At 39.1% G+C, this 22,128-nt stretch overlaps 1 protein-coding gene across 2 annotated transcripts in view; it reads right to left on the bottom strand.

Moving 5' to 3' along the window:
• The window catches only part of LOC149263476 (Adaptin family protein), a 200,463-nt gene that overhangs the window by 36,760 nt on the left and 141,575 nt on the right, over window positions 1-22,128 (bottom strand). For both annotated transcript variants that reach the window (XM_089426337.1, XM_089426341.1), the window contains exon 9: window positions 13,310-13,387. In XM_089426337.1, coding sequence (XP_089282463.1) covers window positions 13,310-13,387 — 78 coding nt within the window. The remainder of the gene's footprint in view (window positions 1-13,309; window positions 13,388-22,128) is intronic.

The following is a 22,128-nucleotide window of genomic DNA, read 5'->3' as shown; positions in this document are numbered from 1 at the left end:
CAACCTACTCCTACTACACATAGATGTTTTGTTACAGCTTTATGGAGCAATTTCCTATGATTGTAGATTGGGATGTCATTGATATTGATTGCCATGATCTTCTCCTTCATACCTAATAGAATGGGACAAAGGCAATATTTGATGGTTTTCAGAATACATATTGGATTCATAAAGATGGCAAGATATATAAATTGAAATGTTCCTTTGACCTTTCAATTCCTTTTAACTCGGGAAGTTAGGAAGGACAATTGTTAAACAGGTCAAATTGCCCAAGTTTATGGTCTTTGTGGTGTCTAAGAAGTTGAGGAAGACAATTTGAAGAAACTACTTATCGCTATGAAGTCCCTCCTAAATGCATGATTGGGCCTAACAATTAAGAACATGTGTTTTCTACTTGGAGGCCATATATTCAAGTGTGCAGGGGATAGCATATGTAGTATGTACATCTCAATAGACTAAGCAATCAAAATACTGCACAAAGGGGGGCCATTGTCCCACAAACAAAGGGGGTCCCGTCATTGATTTGGCATCAAGTTAGGCTATGACATTTTATTATTATTATTATTATTATTATTATTATAGATGTATTTGAAGAACCTTAAGGAATTTTGTCCATGTAGGCAATACATCATTCTACTGAGCTTGCTCCTGGTTCTTTTTTCCATAATCAACCTCCTTACATAACTATAATTATCGAGTTTAACAAAATTGAGAGGCACATACAAAAAGATGTCAGCAAGTAAGATTTTCCCTAATACTTCACCATGTGGTTCTCTTGCACATATCATAACTAAGAAAGAACAATGTGAAAAGAGATCATGCACAAAATACAATTGAACAAGATTAAGAGTTGAGAACCATTATTCACTTCCCAAGATTGATGATCTCTTACATTGACTTCACATTAGACTATCATTACATACAAGTTGAACTTTACGACGCCTGAAAAGTTGCTTTCAAACCCAAGTTCAACCTTTTCCAAGTGGTTGGTGTTGTCATCTGGAGTTATCATTGCAGATCGCAAATGAAGACTTTAGACGTCACCTTAGTAAGTTCATACTACATAGTAGTCCTATGTTGCCAAAAATGCCACTTTAGGTTCATACCAAGCATGTTTTTGCAGTGTTCCACGAGGATCCATCCCCCAGGGTGGGATGCACGCACCCACTGCCTCCCACACACCTGAGACAAGGGGATGCCTAGTGAAACATTTCCCCACATCCCCCTTTTGGGGAGACACAAGAAGATGCAGGGGAAAGTATTTCCCCAATGTGGGGGGGCATGTTTCTCAAAACATGTGCTTCTGTGCGCACCTCCCCAAGGGGGATGCCCACAAGCACCCCTTTTGAGGGGGGGACGACCCACAAGCACCCCTTTTCAATTTGAGTTATATCAATTTACTATTCCAATCTTCAGACTTCAGTATCTACTATAGTCTATTTTGCTTGGTACTAATTAGATTCTAGAATGATGAATTTAAATATTAAATAAATTTACATTCTAGAATGATGAATGATGAATTTAATTTTTAAATCAACGTAGATTCTAGAATGATGAATGATGAATAATGAATATGGATCAATGTATTTCCTTATTGAATTTTGTTATTGAATCTCGTGGTGTATGGATGAATGATGAGTATGAATGATGCATGTATTAGTATGAATGATGAATATGGATCAATGTATTTCATTATTTAATTCAATTATGTATGGATCAATATACTTATGTTTTCATTATAAATCTTCCTATCCCCCCTAAATTTCACTAAAATTTGAGGGTACTCTCATACGCGCCAACCCCCTTGTGCATCCCCCCAAACCCACGTCCCCCTGTCCCGAAGTCTTGGTCGAACATTGTGCTTTTCTGTAAGGACACAAAATGTGTAGGTAGGCTTTGAAACACATTTTCAGTCACGTGGATGTGTCCCACTAGAGGGAAATGCCTTTTGTACTAAACATGCTTCAAGGTGATGTAGGGGCATGACAAATTGTGTTTTCTACCAAATAATTCTAGACTCATACACTTATGGGGGGAGTTGGTTGTATATAACCTCTTAAATGTCACGTAAGGAGCTAAATAAATATGATGTATTTTTTTAGCATATGATTAGGGGTGTTAGCACAGGAATAGTAGTGTTTTGGATTTCCTAAGATTTGGGAAGATCTCAAGAAGATCTGAGTCTTCCTTATATAAGGGGTTGTATGCATTGTAATAGGCAAGAGGAATTGGAATAATAATACCAGTGATATTATATGCATCCAATTCACAAGTTTGGTTTGTGTGTGTTTATTCTATTGTGCCTCTAACCTACATCATTTCTATCAGAGAAAGATTTATGCAGTTCTGAATGCTATACAAGTATTGGATATTAGAATTATTGTCCCAAAGTTGACATAGTATGATTAAGTGCAGAGCATTGGTGCGTTTTATGGAGTCGTACATGTGGATTTGGATGAGTTGTATATTGCTAGAAAGAATCGGATGAGTTTGGACAAAGTTTGAATGCTGCTACATAACATGTGCAAAGGTTGGATGTTGCCATATGCTTGAGATGTTGTACAAGCATTGCAAGAATCCACGTGGAGGTTGTGGAACGTGAAACCACTGGTTATGGTTTGATCTATAATTTGCAGAGCCATGTCATTGCATTAGTGATCACATTCTATTATAATTAATGTTGGATATTATAGTTTTGGAGCTACATTGTCATGAAATTGCAATGTTTGTGATGCCAGAAATTTGGGTTTTGAACATTAGAATTATAGTTAAAAAGGAGCTACATGTTTGTAATTTGAATGCAACCAATTCAAGGTTGCAGAACAACTCCCTTTGAGAATTCAAATTGAGAGGATCGATGAGCTCACATTTGTGAATGAGCTTGCATCTGTGCAGAACAGTCTGCGCTCACATTTCTATAAGTCGCCTAGCTTTTGTAAGCAACCAACTCGTAAGGGACTAGTGAGAGATAAAGTGCAATGGTGCATCAATTCATTAGAGAGCGATAAACAGAGAAATAGGCTTGAAAGTAAAACAATTTTCTACACACAGCTTCTAAGGATGTACAAAAGAGGGAAAGATATTTTCAATTTACCTAAAGGTATTTTTTTAATTTACGTGGAATGTTTCAAAAGTGTACTTTTATGGAGGAAAGTCATATTTGGAAAGAAAAAAATTTAATATGATATATTTTAGGAGTCAAAAAATACCAATAATAATAATAATTTTTTTCTTTAAGATATGGCAATAAATGTGATGGTAGGAACTCTTTGAAATTAATACTTAAAATTTAAAGTTGACATTATTTCCATTATATTGTATGTGGAGGAATGAGATTAAGGGTTCTTTATTCTTTTAATCCATGTTCTTGAGTGTAATTGAGCTTAAAAAGGTTTTTATTTAATGATTATAAAAATATTGGTGATGAAAAGAATGTCAAAGTAATGTAATGATATATTTGATTTATCAAAGTGATGGATGTTAGGGTTTGAAGTCAGGTGTCATTACTGGAATTGCAATGAGCAGTTGGTGTGTATGGTGAAATATTTTTGATATAAGACAAAGATATGGATACCCTTGTGTGATTTTGGTAATTGCATGGCGCAGTAGCAGCGTGGTGATCATATTGAGATCAAAAGAAGGTACAAAAGATTGTGTAGAATATGGATAACAAAATAAAGAGCATGGTGAAAGTAAATAACAGGAATAATGATTTGGGCAGAGAAAAAGAGATACCTGAATTAAAGGAGAGACTCAGTATTCTAATGGAGCTAATACAAGAGGAAGAAGAAAAAAGAAACCAAAGTTATGGTTGGAAGCTTAAAACAAGAGTTAAATGGCCTATTGTGCAATTGTATGCAAGGAAAGTGATACATAGGGTGTAAGTTTGGGTTAAAGCAGAGGAAAAACTCAGTGAAACAGCATACAAATAGAGATCCATGAAAGACGAAGGATTTTGAAGTTGTTTTGAACTAGAGCAGAAAGCAATGTTTGGAGAAGATGATGAAAGTCTTATGAAGTGTTGGGAGGATTTTGACTAGCACAATGCCGAGATGCTAGAGGCATCAATGGAGACCAAGGACTCATGCTTTTGAAACTAAGAATGTGTGTCTGTATGCAGGTTATGTAGTTTACAAAGATGAACAGTTGCAAAAAGTTATCATAAAGGAAGATGAAGAAGTGCCTCGTGAAGGCATAGAAGAGGCCATAATCAAGAAGATTCTCGCATATGGACTAAAAGCGACAACAAATCTTGAGGAAGAATGGTTAGCAAATCCCAAGACTAATGAAGATTACACAGGGGTTGTACACAGTTCGAGTTAGGAAGCATCCAAGGATATACAACTACAATGATATAGTTGAATAAGTTGAGGAGAAAAGGGAGATTGAACAAGTTTTGAAACAATGGGAAAGTCAAAGGATAATGACAAAAATGAGCAGCAAGAATCAGTTTGCTGAAGGAGCTTGTGAAAGCAAGCAAATTGAACATCAACAACAAAAAATTTGGGATCCAAGTGGAATCATGGCCAGGAGGCCATGTCAAATTTTTTTTACCTTGGGAGTCTAATCCAGGAGCATGAGAGAAGTTGTGTTTTCTTCTAGATAATACTAGACTCATATACTTATGGTGGGAATTGGTTGTACATAACTTCCTAAATGTGACGCAAAGAGCTAAATAAATATGATGTATTTTGTTTTAGCATATGGTCAGGGGTATTAGAAGTTAGAACAAGAATAGGAGTGGTTTGGATTTCTCAAGATTTGAGGTGGTCTCAACAAGATCTAAGTCTGCCTTATATAAGGGGTTGTATGCATTGTAATAAGCAAGAAGAATTGGAATAATAATACATGTGATATTATGTGCCTCCAATTCTCAGGTTTTGATTTTTGTATGTTTATTTTGTTGTGCCTCTGACCTGCATCATAATGCCATATCCCCATCTATACAATAGGTTTCCATTACTAATTCGATTGATTTTGACTACTCGGACACACAATTTTGGATTTACTAACCAAAGCCTAATGGGACTTCTAGAAGCCTTCTAAAAACATAATTTATTTTTAGAAAGAGGATTTCACTCTCATATTGCTTCACACTGTTTGAGAAAGGGCAATTTGAGAGGAAATAACAGTAATGTCAAATTCTTAAACTAAAAGTTGAACTTCAATTTTTTACATTACCATTAATAGTCTCAGAATGTCTGAGAGTGCTTCCAAGCTCATCAGACTTCATATGGAGAAAGTAGAATTTCATATCCCATTCAAAATCAGTAGACTGAATAGTTTTCAGGATTTTAGGATTGGCAGGATTGCAGCATTTTCATTGGATTCTATCACGTATGAGGGTATGGGTCACTGGCATTTAATCAAGAGCACCAAGCGCTTTATGTACCTCGATGTTGGTGATGCTGACTGTTGAACTCCTCTGTGATGGCCTTAAGGAAAATGTCCCTTCACTCAAGCCAAAATCATTGATTATGCACGTTAAGTTTTTTTGGATGGAGAATCAAGTAGGGCAGCGATAAAAAACAATTCTCCTTAACCTTGATAAAAGCTTGTGAACTTTTGTTATCTTCTTATTCTTCTTTCTTAGATCTTTTCATCAAACAATTATCAAGAGCATAAAAAACGCTGATTTTTAAAGTACCTTGGACAAGTGGTTTCCCATGGGTTAGTCTTTACCTAGGGAAAAGTGTCCAAAATAATTATTTTCCTAAGTGTGACTTTATAAAGTGAAAGTGACTTTATAAGTGGTGAAGTCAATGTTAAATTATAAAGTGAAAAGTGACTTTAGACATAATGTACAATGTGGGTACTTTATTTAATGGGTGAGTTAAAAAATAGAAAGTGAGAATTAAATGCACATTTATTCTCATCCCTTGATCTAAATGAATCTGAGCCATTAGATCTTCGGGTTGCCCAAAAGTCATTTAGAGAAACAAATTGCAGAAAAGAAAAGAGAGATTGCATTCATTTTTCATGAGCAGATTGGAGAAAGGAGGTTGAGAGCTGGAGAAAAGTTTTGAAGGAGAAATTTGTTGCAGCAAGCTGAAGGAGTGATTTATGGGCAAAGATGGGCACGAAAATCGATGCATCAAAGACAACATAAGGTATAGTACGAACAACATTTAATGTTGTGAGTTGCAAGCCATTCGAGAAAAGATTGAGAAAAAACAAGGAAAAAAATCGTACAGTCTGTACAGCACTATGGAAATCCATACAGTCTGTATAGATTCTAGAATCCATACAGTACAGTCCATATTGTTTGTATCTGTATAGTACATATTTTCAACTTCAAGTGGGCACAGAAATCGAGGCAAAGTGAGCACGGTTTTCAAGGAGGTTTGAGCTCAAGAGATAAGTTGTATTTTGATGTTTTGTTTTGTATGCAAATGTATTTTTCCTGAACTTGAAAGATAAATAAATTTGAAGAGCTCTCTAACAGGTTTTCCTCGGAGAAGATTGAAGAGGTTTTACCTAGGTCTAAGTTGACCAAAAATCTCTGTACTTTTATGTGCGTTGCTTCTCTGTTTATGTCCATATTTATTTTCAGCATGTGTTGACAATGCCATGTGTTTTAATCTAAAAATTTCATTTCCAGAATTCTATATGTTGAATGTATGTTTATGGGAAAGGGCATTTAACTGAATGGGAGTGATAAGGTGAAATTAAAACCGGGTTGGGATTGCAGGAAACATTTTAGTCATCAAACTTCAACAAAAAATAAAGACAATACACACAAAAAGTAAGCTCTAAGCTAAGGCAAAACCCCTCCAAGGGCTAAACCTAGAAATAATCTCTTCTCTTCTTATAGAATCAGTTCAAATGAGAAATCCAAGGCCCCAAGACCAAAGTCAAAACCTCCTCCAAGCACCAACTCAACCCTCCAACAAGATCTCTTCCAAACAAGTTAAATTCCAAAAAAGTCAACGAAGGTGAAATTGCTCCAGTCAATGTTTCAGTCCTACAATTTTAGGTGTGCAACTCGACCTGCAACTTGCCCAGAAAACCCTAATTTTCGCACGTGTGAGCAGATACGGTCCAAATTTTAGGTCTTCCAACTTCGCTCTATATTTGTCCTTCCTCCCTTGACTTTCGCTCTTGAATTTCTTCTTGTTCTACTGCAGATCGAACTTGTTATGATTACAGAACGAATGTGTGTCAAATGAGGTCGAAGTTGCTTCTATATATGTCTCTTTCATGATGTCGAATAGCCTCTTCTAGGCCGGCTTCTCACAATTAGGGCCGACTTGGTCTTGGAGGTCTTCTTGACTTTCTAGGCACAAAAATAAACTCTTTCCCTATTACAACTTGCCCAATAGGGTCTTATACAATTGATAATGACTCTCTTTAACTCATGATAATTATTCTTATGACATGACAAACCCATAAGCATGACGAACATGCTTAACCTAGTGTTGATTTGGGGTAGCAAAGGATGTGCTCTAGGCCTCAAATTTTGTAGGGAGGTTTGGGCACATGTATTCCAAAGAACCTAGAAAGCGCTTTGGGAAATTCCACCCAGAGGCAATTTTATTAAAATAATTAATATTTTTTAATGGGACCGTAAGTCTAAACGTAAGAAATTAAAAATATTAATGGGTATTAATCTAATTGTGGGTGTAACTTCTAGAAGAAGACAGAGATATAGCCAAAACAATCTGAGCCTTTGATTGGGAGTTACTCTAGGCCATTGGTTCTCCAACAGAAAGATATAAGAAGGGGCTTGAGGTTCATTTGAAAAACACACCAAGAGACCAAGAGATCAAATTTTTGGAGTGAGAAGTTCTCAGAAGGAAATTTCAATCAAGGAGATTTCTTGCGGTTGAGGGGTAGGGATAGCATCCGGAGAGAGAAAGATTTTCTCAGCCGGAGAATCATCAGCAAAGAGGCAAAGAGTGATCCAGTAGCCCAAACGCAGAGGCTGACACAGGGCCACAAAGGGCCACATAGAGGGTGAGAGAGAGTCCGAGATTTTGCTGAGGAGAGTCAGTTTCAGAAGTCGGGAACCGGGGTGTGAGACCAGGAGGTTGAGAGCGAAGACTCTGGGCAGCAAATCGATCAGCAGACTGAGTGACGCAGAGCCTAGAGAGGTTGATGCAAAGACTGCGTGAGGACTGCGCAGAGCAGCGTAGGGCCTGCCAGAGGCACTTTATTCAATATCCGGATCAGCCAAGATTTTCCCTGTGATTGTGTGAGGTAATCTCACAAATATTTCTGCTAGTATTTCTCTTTGTAACTGAATAACTTGAGAGGTATTCTGAGATGTATTCAGAATTTGCTACTGCTTAATTATAATAAACCCTCAGAACTGTTGCACCGATTTTCCCGCGTTCAGTTTTTCCAGGGACATTTGTCCAAAAATAACGGTGTTTATTGTGTTGTATTTTCTTTCTTGCTCAGTCTCTTGTTTCCACATTATATTTAACTAAGTGAAGGTTGCAGTGTATGTATTACGATATTTGTCGTAGGAAACTGCAAGTAATTTGTTTAAAGGAATTTAACAAATAGGAGTAATATCATCAGTTGCTGCAATAGGGGTTCCTGTTATGGAATTTTCACATGGTATTAGAGCTGTAGGCAAAGCAAGAAGAGTAGAGTCGGTACATCCAGCGCTGAGTAGAAGAGGGATTTCAAAAAGCTGCAGGAAGCAGCAGTTCGAAACTCCAGAGGGTTTGCATAGTCCACGCCGGGATGGCAGATTTTCGAGGCAGTCTCTCTCTGAGTGAGTCAACGGAGAGAAGGACTCCTAGTTCGAATTTTTTTTTTGTCAAGGTAGAGGGAGCAACGCTGAAGCCTCAGGGTGAGGAGAGCTGGTGGGACACAAATTTTCAACATGCAAATTGATGGGTTGAAAAATGTCAGAAGAGAGAAGAGAAGCACCATGAGGGAACCTTTCCTCAACAGACTTCTCGCCTAGAAGTTCATTTTCTCATTGACTGAGAAGCAGAGAGGAGATTTTCGACATTTGTTTTGGTAGATATGGCAACCAGTGGCTTGAGGGATCATGACAAGTTGGACGGAGCATCCAACTACGTCATCTGGAAGGCTAGAATGTCATTCCTTCTAGATGAGCATGCCCTCAAGACATACGTCGACAGCGTGGTGGTTGAACCAGCAGATCCAAATCCACTGAAGAAGTACAAGGCTGAGATGGCGAAGGCCAAGAGGATGATCCTGGATGGAGTCAAGGATCACGTGGTGTGTCACGTTGCTAGTAGAGGGACTGCTAAGGAGATGTGGGATGCCTTGGCCACGTTATATCAAGGATCTTCCGAGCAGCGGAAGATGTACTTAGAGCAGAAGCTGAGATCTGCTCAGATGCAGAAGGGAGAGCGTGTGGATCCATTCCTCACGAAGCTGAAGGAAACCTGTGATGAATTGTCTGTTGCGGGGCATACACCTTAGGATTCAAAGTTAGTTAGACTGGCCCTCAATTCTGTCTCAGATGAGTGGCAAGTCTTTGTCCAGAGTATCCTAGGCAGAGAAGCATGGCCAAATTGGGATGAGATGTGAGTAACTCTAAAACAAGAGGAGCTGAGGAGAGACTTAGTCAAGGTGAAACTTGCCAGAAGCAGCAGCAGCAGTGGATCGAAGCCAAAGGAGGAGGATAATGCAACCCTTTCATCGAAGGGACAGCAAGAGTAGCGGAGATGTAAGGAGGTCTCAAAGATCAAGTGTTTCAGGTGTGGTGAGATGGGTCACTACGTTACTCAGTGTCCTCTCAAGAAGAAGGACAAGGACGAGAAACACGACCCAAAGGCTACACCCGCGAAGATCGAAGAGGAGGAGTTCGCCATGACAGCCGAGACACCTCCAGGAGGGAGGTGGGTTGATTTGGAAATGTAGTTGGAAAGAGCTACAGATGGGTAGGATCCTTAAGGAGTCCACCTCTTGGATCAAAACCTTGCTACAAGAGCCCAGTTTTGCATTAGCTGGATGGACTAGTGACAGATGGTGCCAAGGAGTTTCAGGGAGACAGTTGCAGTGGCTAGGAGCACCAGAGTCTAAGCAACGCAGAGCAGAGTTGACAGCAGTGCAAATGGCATAGAGAAGAGGTCAGCAGCAGCGCAATAGATTCAAAGGGTCAACGTAGAGACTAGCAGCAATCAAGCTCCAGCATTCACGCGGTATCATACGGAACACAGTTAGTTCAGTAATTTTGGATGTTTTTCCGTTGCTATAAGCAACGGTTTGCAGTGCAGTGGCAGTGCTAGTAACAGCACAGATGCAGCACTTGAGAGGGAGTTGTAGTACAGATGCGGTGTTGACAGTGGCAGTGTCAGCAACAGTACAGTTGCAGCAGCAGCACAGTAGTTGGTGGACATCATGTCGGACATCAGCAACACAAAGGACGATGCTTCAAAACCAGAGCAATATGCAGCAGCAGTATATTGCTAGAGCATATTCCTCGCTAAGAGGGAGTGTTGATTTGGGGTAGCATCGGATGTGCTCTAGGCCTCAAATTTTGCAGGAAGCCTTGGGAACATGTATTCCAAAGAACCCAGAAAGCGTTTTGGGAAATTCCACCTAGATAAAAATTTATTAAAATAATTAATATTTTTTAATGGGACCTGAAGTCTAAACTTAGGAAATTAAAAATATTAATGGGTATTAATCTAATTGTGGGTGTAACTTCTAGAAGAAGACAGAGATATAGCCAAAACAATCTGAGCCTTTGATTGGGAGTTACTCTAGGCCATTGGTTCTCCAACAGAAAGATATAAGAAGGGGCTTGAGGTTCATTTGGAAAACACACCAAGAGACCAAGAGATCAAATTTTTGAAGTGAGAAGTTCTCAGAAGGAAATTTCAATCAAGGAGATTTCTTGTAGTCAAGGGACAGGGATAGCATTCGGAGAGAGATATTTTCTCAGCCGGAGAATCATCAGCAGAGAGAGGCAGAGAGTGATCCACTAGCCCAGACGCAGGGCCACGAAGGGCCACGCAGAGGGTGAGAGAGAGTTCGAGATTTTGCTGAAGAGAGTCAGTTTCAGAAGCCGAGAGCCGAGGTGTGAGACCGGGAGGCTGAGAGCAGAGACTCTAAGCAGCAAATCGATCCGCAGACTGAGTGACACAAAGCCTAGAGAGGTTCACGCGGAGATTGCGTGAGGACTGCGCAGAGCAACGTAGGGCTTGCCAGAGGCACTTCATTCAGTGTCCAGATCAGCCGGGATTTTCTCTGTGATTGTGTGAGGTAATCTCACAAATCTTTCTGCCAGTATTTCTCTTTCTGTAACTGAATAACCTGAGAGGTATTCAGAGATGTATTCAAAATTTGCTACTGCTTAATAATAATAAACCCTCAAAACTGTTGCACTGGTTTTCCAACATTGGGTTTTTCCAAGGACATTTACCCAAAAATAACAGTGTCTATTGTGTTGTATTTTCTTGCTTACTCAGTCTCTTGTTTCCGCATAATATTTAATTAATTGAAGGCTGCAGTGTATGTATTACGATATTTGTCGTAGGAAACTGCAAGTAATTTGTTTAAATAAATTTAACAAATAGGAGTAATATCATTAGTTGCTGCAGTAGGGGTTCCTGTTGTGGAATTTTCACACTTGGTTGACCAATCAAAATAAGCATGAAACCCATTCTTGAAAATAATATTTGTATTTCTTATTTTTCTTGTAATAGAAGATATACATAATAAAATGAGTATAATTACAATTATGAAGACCGAAACTAGTTACATTTGCCAACATTTTCTACCATATTTTAAGGCTTGGATTAGGCAGTTTCACCAAAATTGAGTGGAGTTCATTGATGTCCCACAAGATCAAGGTAGAGGCAAAGACTAGACAAGAGGTGAAGTGTTATACTAAATTCTAATGATGAGGATCCCAGTATAAGCTATAGTGGAATAATGCTTATTTATGTTTGTCACCTGATTGCTCTTGCTCATTTATTCATAATGCTTTCTTTCAAGGTTCCAATATAATGTGTTATAAAATGGCACATCCTATACACACACACACACACAGAAACACTGTGTTTCCCAGTTTCCAAATGTTTGAGGGGTCACATTTTTGTTTTGAAAACTCATACCTGTTTCCACATATCATGCAAGCTAGTCTCACATATTGCTCATTCTCTTAAACATACTAGTCAAAAAAATCTAGGACAACAATATGAAACTGTATTTCAAATGTTGAAGTTCCTGCTTTGTCTTTCATTAATCTGTAAAAGCCTTTTATGGTTGTGACAGATGCCTCGCAGTATGCCATGGGCACAATTCTTATGCAGGAAGGACATCTTATTGACTATCATTCTAAACTGTATTACAACACATACAGTTTTAAGCATTGATCCGGGGATCAAAATAATTGCAATGCTATTTTTCTGGAAATGAACCAATCTTGCATACAGATCACAGACTTTTCCAGCTCCTGAACCCTCAGTTCAAACTTTAACAGCAAGTCCATCTGCAGTGCAAAGCTTATTTGTAGGAGTTCCACCTTGTGATTCAATACCAGAAGTCTGCCAACAATAAAGCAGTTGGATTTCTTGGCAGACCACCAGTCCAGGTTCTTAGTGTTTTAGGTGTTTAATATGCTACTTATGATTTCTTGAAAGTGCACTACCTAATTTATCCAGATTGAAGGAGTTGCTATAATTAAGAGTTGATTTCTGCCAAATAAGCAGCTTGTCCTTCTATGTAGACCATGGTGGTAGTTATCCAGGCTGTACATGTTTTCAGAAATGAAGAATATACTTCATTTTTGCAGCATAGATGGTTGCATGTCTATCATACTCGGTAAGTTCACATCATATAGCAACCATGGCACTCACTAGAGCAGTGTAGAAATGAGCAACAACACAAGTTCATTTTGACAAATCAACTGATCTGTCATACAAAGGCCGCAGAGATGGATAAAGAATGTGTCAACAAAAGATAAATGTGGCACAGATTTGTATCCTTTCCAAATTCTACTCTGACAAATCACCACGTCATGCCAAACAAATGTAAAGTTACTCCTCACAGTTGGAACAATGATAAAGCGAATATATAAATATATAATAAAAACTGCATACTATTACTTGAACAGTAGATATACATACAACAGCTAGCAAACTGTAAAGGTTTTCCAAGGACAAAAACTATCCTCTATCAAAGGGATAGTATCTGGGAACACAACGAAGTGACAAAAAATCATTAGAACCACATGCTTTACTACAATCCTGAAATAATTACTAGAATCCTGAACTAAACAATACAATGTCACAATTTTTCTTGCATACTGTAATGCTCTCAGATAGTTAGTCTAGAAAAAGACATAACATAGATAAAAATCAATTCTCAATACCTCTGGAAATAGCTCCACTTTCTTTCCAGCTGTGATTTCAAAAGCACAGATCTTCATGATGGCAGTTGTAGCATAACCCTGCCATTAATTCGATTAAAGTTGGTCAGATTTCATAGACTATTAGCGTTATAAGGTGGAAGAAAGAGAATGTTTTGACACCAACATGTCTTGCAACATAATCACTTGTGTATAAAGCTGAAAGGAAAATGATTGAAAGTTTTAGGAATTCAGCCATATAATTTCATTTCTAATGTTCAAAAGATAGTCTCCACAATAGCCTAAATTATATACATCACACAATCAATTCTTGAGAACACAACTAATAAAACCCATCAAAAAAACACCATTTTTTATTTTCAAAACTCCACAAAACACTATGTAACATGTATGAAAGGGAAAAAGTTTACTGTTCCAAATTATAAAAGTGATGGGGATGTTGACCACCAAGTAACAACTACCCCATCAGCAGAACACATGTCAGAGAAGTCAGAATTTTTTCAGATTTCATCATCATCTGCAGTTTCTGGTCTTCCAATGTAATCCAAATTCTGCAATCCTGTGGGCCATTATGTAAAAATAATTCTAGTATGTTTATAAAGCCATCTAACACATCTAGGTAAGCTTAAGAGTTTTGCTAGAGAGTTTCATTCTCGGGAGCTTTTTTTCCTCAGCTAATTATTTGTGTTTTTCAACTGCAAATAATAGGATGAGTTTTTCTCCCAAACATACCCCAAAGCTAGAGTGGAGCTTGATGATGAAGCATTAAGTGAGTCCTAGTGTATAGAATCGATGTAAATTACCATATTAGATCATGCCTAAAGTTTTGCAGAATTTAGTTGTGTCTAAGGGTCAGTTCTTAATTGTCAAATTTCCCCTTTTAAACGGGATTTTTACGTAACATTTGATGTAAAGATGTAAAAAGGTGTTGCCTATAGAAGTTATATGTAGAAGAACCAGACATGTAGAAGTTATATGTAGAAGAACTTGCAGACTTACACACTGAAATGTAATATTTTATTAATAATTGAGTACTTGACTGATGATTTACATTCACTCGAACAGTATGCCTAAATAGGCAGTGACTGGTCAAGAGTTTTGATGGGTCGTGCCTTTTGGACAGTGACCTTTCATAATAATAATACTTAAATTATTTAAAATAATTATTTATTTATTTAATTATTTATTTATTATTATATGTATTATTTATCAATTAATTTTTATGGATTATTTATTCATAATATTGCCCCATCCTTAAAAATTGCTTTGTCCTCAAAGCAAAGGTAATTGTTAAACACCACTTCGTGGGTGATATCCCCAAGAGAAATTTCTCCATGATGGACCTCAACCAGCAACCAGCAGCCCCTTGCAGCCACCTGCTAGCTCATTGTACCATTTCTCTGCCACTTGAGCCAGCCATTTAGTCCCTCACCTACCTGTATTGATCGTATGTTTGAAGGTGGGCCTCCCGAATCTAAAGGTATGACCTTTCATTTGGTAATTGAGTATTGGGTTTACTTCTCATGGATACTTCTGGGTATGGATTGATGGGGGGTTTTGGCGGAAAGGGTGGGCTTAGTTTGTGCTCTTGTCCCCTTGATCTCTTTTGGATGTTACCCTTAGATCTTAGTCCTGTGGGATCTCCTTTATTGACCATTTGGTTCTAGGGTTGTGCTACTTGGGAATACCCGACTTTGGGTGCATGGTCCCGCTCCTTTATCCCCATATATTACTCCCTTTCCACTTACTATACCCCCATTCATCATTTCTCCCACCTAGGTCCACATTTCCATTCTGGGTCCACATAGGGCCAGCCTTTCTAACCTCTTGCCCTCCTTGGGTCAGGCCCAAAATAATGCCCCAGAGGTTGAAGCAGCTAAAAGAAAAAGAAAAAAGCATAATTGGCCACATTTAACAGGAAATTGTACCACAAAATGCAAAAGATGGTCGGGGCAAAAATAATTAACACGTGGGCAAAGGCCAATACATGAGTTCTACCCCAATCCATGGTCATCACCCTAGTTCCATAAGCCCTAGATGAGCCTCCTTTATCATTCAGGAACCCATGATTGTCCCAACCCCTGAAGGGCAATGAACCGCCCTACCTAAAAGGCAGTAATCACTGCTATATCTTACACATCATGCTCTTGTCCTTTAAGCTTCGAGCAGTTAATGAAAGAAAATTCATAAAAGGCAAAAGGCATATAAACAAGGGTGGAAAAATCAAGGTCGGGGCACCTCATGTACTACAATTGCTCCATCCTACACATTACATACCCAGGTGTGGGCTTCCCCTTATCCAACTAACCTTATGCCCCAATATGTGGCCCAGGGTTGCCCTTCTCATTCCCTATTCCATTCCACTTGTTTATCACTTGTCACCCCCATTAGAGGGATGTTAATTGGATATACTATCCCATTTAAGGGCTGAAACCACCTAATAAGGTACTTGGTTAACACCCTTTGGAGCTTGGAGACACTAACATATGCCAAAGCCCACTACGAAAGGGCATGCCATTATGAAGTGCCCACTTTGTTATCCATGATTTGTAAACTCTTTTACCTAATTATTTTAATGACTGCTTGTACTGAAAGCCTAGGGGCTGCATTAGATCTCATGCAGGATTACAGGTGGTTTCCATTTGGGTTTGGTCTCCCCATACGGGATCCTAACCCCCAGAGATCTACATTGGCACATATACGGTGTGCATAGAGAGCCATTGGCCTCCACAGCAGCAGACAGCACTCCACAGATCTTCATTGATGCTCAGAGACTACTAGTGATCCACTTTTGGGATGATGGTGATATGCTTGGTACATTATGCCCAGCAAGCCCCACGAGAACCCCACACTCTTGGCAGGTGTCCCAGGACTTGTACGATGTCATGGCAACATTCATTCCACCACTCGGACCCTTACAAAGGATCTACAAGCATCTCTAATTCATATGGAGACCCATGGGGTCATTTATGTGCCCTCAGACCCGCTGGAAGCATCGTAGCTCTACTACTTGGAGAACAAGGGGCCACCCCCTTGTCCATCATATTTTGAGGAATTTATTCCTCAGTATGGCACTTCAGGACATTATTAGGCCTTTGGAGGGCCCCAACAAATACATATTATTATTTAGCCCCTTGTGAGGCTTATTTTTACACTTGTGAGCTAGTTTGGTGGGCTTGTCACCAAAAGGGGTTTTATTTGCTCATTATTTTATCATTAGGGGCTAATGTAGGCCCTTAGGCTAATTCGAACTCCTTAGGAGGCTATATATTGATGTTAGATACATTCATTTGGATCATCACTTGACTTGGGATCTCTCTAATCATAGAGAACTTTGCATTTTTTCCTTGGAGGATATTTTTGGAGATGGATGAATTTTGATGTATGGATTTTCATTTAGGCTATTTTTCTTGTTTTAATTGAAATGTGGAATTAAGCATGTTTTAGCTAATTTATATATGGGCCAATGTTATATGAATGAAATGTCCTAGAGAATATTTGTCTCAATAAGCTTGCATCATTTGCTTTTAAGTAAAAATGCTTTAAGGTCACATTTCTTTTCTTTCTCTCAACATTGGATGAAGTTAACTTTCCGGCCTCCTTGATCATAAAACCAAGTTCTTACTCATCGTCATCCTTGACTCCATATCCCCAAGAGAATTAGGCACTGATCCCTAAAAAGGGTGGTCATCTCCTTCACCTTTTTCACCTTTTACCACTTTTTCCTAGCCCTCAAGGGTCGCCTAGGGCATTAGTTTCCTAGGAAATGACCCGAGGAAAAACTTTGATCTCCTACAGGCTACTGCATTGGTGGGTCCCCTCCCTCTCCTCCAAATTTGCAATTCTAACAATGGAATGTCGGGAATCCCAAGCCCTAGATCTAAGATCGAATTTTGAAGTAAATATTCTTGTTTGGTCCTTTCCCTTCACCTTGTCTAGGATAGGAACATCATTGGTTGTTGCATTCCATCCTCGAGGTTGGGTTGTGTCCACTTGGCCCCGTGTGGTCCCACTTCTCAATAAAGATTTTTTGTCAAGGACTATTTGGGAATCCAAGTTTCACAAGGATTATAGGGATTGATAACTTCGTCTATAAGCCCATTCCTTCTCCCTCAACCCTCCAATCCTCACCCCTTACCCCAGGAGGACCAAGTCCCTTGCTTAAAGAGCAAGCAAATTCCATTCTTCACTCCATCCTTGGCAAAGGGTTCCTAGGGTCACTTTCCACCTATCCATTGACATATACTTTACAAGTGATCCCTACACTATCGGGACTCCTCCCATTGGTGAAAGTCCGTAAAGAGCAGGGAGACATGGTTGTGGTGACAATGGGCTAAGCCTCCACCGTTTCCCTTAACCTAACAGTTGCCCTCTTAGGAACCCCTTTTAGGTCCCCTGTTGGTTTCAGTGGTAATTTTTATGGCTTATTTATTCATAACATTGCCCAATCCTTAAAATTGCTTTGTCCTCAAAGCAAAGGTAGCAACGGGAACTGTTGTCGAAACTTCTCTGTTTCCCATGATGAATCTTCTTCTAGGAGTTTTTTCCACTTGATCAGGTATTCTCTTATGGTTTTGGAGCGCAATACCTTCTCACGAGTTGTGAGGATACCTTCGAGTTCTAGGATAATCCTTCCTTCTTCATCGACTTCCAATGTTTTAAAACTCCGACTCCGACTCCGACTCGGCCGAGGGTTGACTCCGACTCTGACTCCGACTCGGTATCGACTCGGCCGGCTCGATTTCAATGACTCGGTCCTTGTAAAAAATACATTAAATATTTATTTTTTATAAAAACACATAATTTTAAAGATTTTCATTCATGTTTCCAAACACACAGCATTAGAATATAGATAGAAGACAACATATGATCAAAGTAGGCTCATGAATATATCCATTATATCAAAATGGCACCCAGCACATTGTCCAATACATACACGATGATGATATAGAGATCAAAACAAAAACACATAACCAAGGAGGCTATAAATGGCCTCTACAACAAAACTTTGTGACCAGTACTACTGGCTACTGATAGAGTTGCCAACATCATCTGGTTTAGTGTTACTTGGGAGCAGGAGCGAAAGTGGGGAGCGAGAGCGAAAACGGGAGCGGGAGCGACATTTTGAGAAGCTCTTGGTTTGGGAGCAAATCCCAGAGGAGTTCGACAACCAATGTCACTAACATCAAGGTACATAGAGGGATTGGTGCTCTTGATTAAATACGAGTTCCAGAATCCATACCCTAATACATGACAAAATTCAATGGAAACATTGCAATCCTCCAATCCTGAAACCCTGAAAAACTGATAAGTCTGCTGGATTTTGAATGAAATCTAAAATTCTACTTTCTCCATATTAAATCCAATGAGGTCGAAACCACTCTCAAACATCCTGAGTCATTTCATGGTAATGTTAAAAATTTAAGTAAAAGGGTGAAAATGAAGATTAAGGAGAATGTCACTTTTACTTCAAGAATTTAACATTACCATGAAAATTTATAACTACTTGGAGTCCAAACCAACCAAAAAACAATTTAAAAATCCATTAAAATTTTATTAAATCGCAGTTTGACGTGATGCTGGGCATTTTTTTGTGACTCGGCCGAGTCATAACGGAAACGGCCGAGTTGGCCGAGTCAGCCATGACTTGGCCGAGTCATTCAATGACTCGGCCAAGTCATGGCTGACTCGGCCAATCGAACCGTTCCAAAGGCCGGGTCATAGAAAAAGGTATTGGCTCGGATCAACCCGGCCGTTTCGGTTTCGAAACGGCCGTTTCTTAAAACAATGTCGACTTCAAGTATCTCAGTTTGAGCAGATTGGTTTTGACCTAGTACTTTTTCGAGGCATGAAACATGGAATACGTTATGGATTCAACAGTTGTCTGGTAGTTTCAATCCATAAGCAACATCATTCATCTTCCTCATTATTTGAAAAGGCCAATAGAATTTTGGAGCCAGTGTGTTCTTTCATTGTTGAATCAAGGATAACTGCTTGTAGGGTCGTAGTCTTATGAAGAACTAGTCTCCTTCGAATTCTCTTTCTGAACGGTGTTGATCAGCCTGTTGCTTCATTCAATTGCTAGCGGGATGCTAAGCTCTCTTTCAATATTTGGATAATATTTTGACTTTCTTCAAAATGATTCTTCACTGCTTGAACTTTGGAGTCATTTAATGCAAAATCCTTCCGTTTCGGGGGATTCATAACCATAGAGGGTTTGGAATGGTGTCATTTTAGCTGACGTATGATATGTTGAGAAATCAATGCTAGTAGAATTAGGGTTAGATTTCTCTTTCTTGATAATTCCTTGTGAATTTTGTTGGCTTCTTTATTTCTTTATTATATCATCTTTCATCAAGCAATTACAAAATTATGTGTATGAAGATCACATGAACAAGAGACACAAGATGTAGGCACTCTGCCAGGGCAAAACCCCTATCTAGGGGAAAACCCAGTCAAACTTCTTCCTTTAGTAGTTGAGATAATCCAAGACTCTTCAACCTAGACACAGACGTCCTTGAACCACCAAGTCATCCCTTCCTTCCATCAACTTCAATCTAGATCTTCAACCTTGCAACAGTAGCACTTCGACCCAGCAAATTCAGAATTTCGACCTTCCCAATAGCAGAACTTCGACCCAGCACATTCAGAATTTTGATCTTCCTAGTAGTAGAACTTTGATCCAGCAAATAGCCCAGTAACTTCACATAAAAGAGAGAGAGAGAGAGAGAGAGAGATAGCCCAAAAACTTCAACTTGCACTTCTTCCTTTTCCTTGAATTTCCCACTTTTTCTGCACTTCCTTGATGTGTATTGAACTCGTTGATGTCCAAATAGATCGAACTACTCTTGTATATATAGCCTCTTTCTGGGTCAAATTGTCATCTTGTAGGCCAACTTCATCGGGCAAGGGCCAACTTGGTGTGGAGCTGACAAATTACATTTTTGACTCGATAATAATTCTTTTTACATGATTCAAAAGCCCAATAAGGGTCTCAGTAAATGGACAATGACTCTAATGACCACTCAATATAAAACCTAGAAGTCTTGAATTGGGACTTTGACCTATAAAATGATGACCCAAGCATGAAACCCATGCTTTAATAAGTCTTTGTAATAATAATAGTAAAATCTTTTTCATTCTTTGACTCAAATATAAATATGAAGACCGAACCTAGTTACATTCTTCAACATGATAGGTGGTATTGTACCACCATTATGCTAGATGCAACCATTGTGTCCATTTGTTTTGCTTATCAGATATGTGTGGAAATTTCTAACATGAAATTCTACTGCAACAACTGATTTATTTCTCCTACTTATTTTCCACAATAAATTATTTACAAAACCCTTCAGTAAACATCAAAATAAATTCTACTACAGTTGTCACATAATAGCATAGAGAAAAGAACAGTGACATACAAGCACAAGAATCAATAACATCAACACAGTTGTTTTTCGGACAATAGTCCTTGGAAAAACCCAATTCGGAAAAATCGGTGCAGCAAATGAGGGTTTATTTATTATTCTTCAGCAATAATCTCTTTACAAGGAATGATTTGCAGAACATAGAGAAACCTTTGCAAAAACATCTGAGATAATTTTCCTCCAATCGCTGGAGAAATTCTGACACTCAAGAGACCCTCCAACCTCCACTGCATCACCTCTGCGTCGTCTTCTGCGTGAGGACTATGTCCTCTGCTACGCTACCTCTCTGAGTTGTCCCTCTGCGCTGTCCCTCTGATGCACTATGTCCCCTCCTCCTTGATCTCCGACTGATGTTGATACCCTCCTCTTCCTTCACCCTGCAACTCTCTCTTTGAAATCAAACTGTTACTTCTGGGGAATCGACTTCCCTCGGGCACTGAGTATTTGCCCGGTGTGTCTCCAAATGACCCTCAAGTCTTCATTTATACTTTTCCTACTGATATATCAACGGTTGTGATCAATTCTCTAATCAACGGCTAAAGATTAAAACAGACTTGATCCTCGTCTCCTAGAAGCTTCTCACCCACATTTATATTAATTCTCTGTAATTATTTTAATTTCCTAAATTTTAACTTTGGCGCCATTAAAAATAATTAATTATTTGAATACCATGCACTCCGGATGGAATTTATCCAAACGATTTATGGGTCTTGGAGATCTCATGTGTTCTAGCCCCTCCACAAAATTTTGGAGCTAGAGCACATCCAATGCTACCCAAAAAATCAACACTCCCTCTTAGCGAGGAATGTGCTCTAGCAATACTTCCTAGCATCGGTCCTCTATGTTGCTAATGCTCGGTCTGTTGCCCTTCATCTATTGCGATGTTGTTGCCACTGTACTGTTGCCCATGACACTATTGTTGTCACTGCTGCAGCTCCCTCTTAAGTACTGCACTATCTGTTTCTGCTACTGAAACAGATTCTCAATCATCCCCATCTTCTCCCTTAAATAAACAAACTTTGTTCTTCCTGAAGCCTTAGTGAGTGAGAATGTCTACCACCTGTTCTCCTGTCGGAGTGTACTATAATTGTACTGCACCTCGCTAGGCACAGTCTCCAATAAAGTGACACATGATGTCAATGTGCTTCGACCGCTCATGGAAAACTGAATTCTCAGAGAGCTTGATGCAACTCTGGTTATCACATAAAATGTTGGTCGCTTCCATCCTTCTCCTGAATAAGATTCACAAGCAACTTTCTAAGCCATATGGCTTCACACGATGTTGTGCTAGGTGCCATATACTCAGCTTCAACTGAGCTCAGAGCTACGGACTTTTGTTTCCTACTGCACTAGGAGGTCATTCCTAATCCAATGTTGAAACAGTACCAAGCGGTA

This window comes from Pinus tabuliformis, chromosome 6, assembly GCF_031772625.1.
Source record: "Pinus tabuliformis cultivar Carrire ecotype Pingquan chromosome 6, CPIR1, whole genome shotgun sequence".
NCBI classification, from domain to species: domain Eukaryota; kingdom Viridiplantae; phylum Streptophyta; class Pinopsida; order Pinales; family Pinaceae; genus Pinus; species Pinus tabuliformis.
Note: the sequence above shows the minus strand (reverse complement) of the source record. Positions and strands in the feature narration are given on the sequence as shown.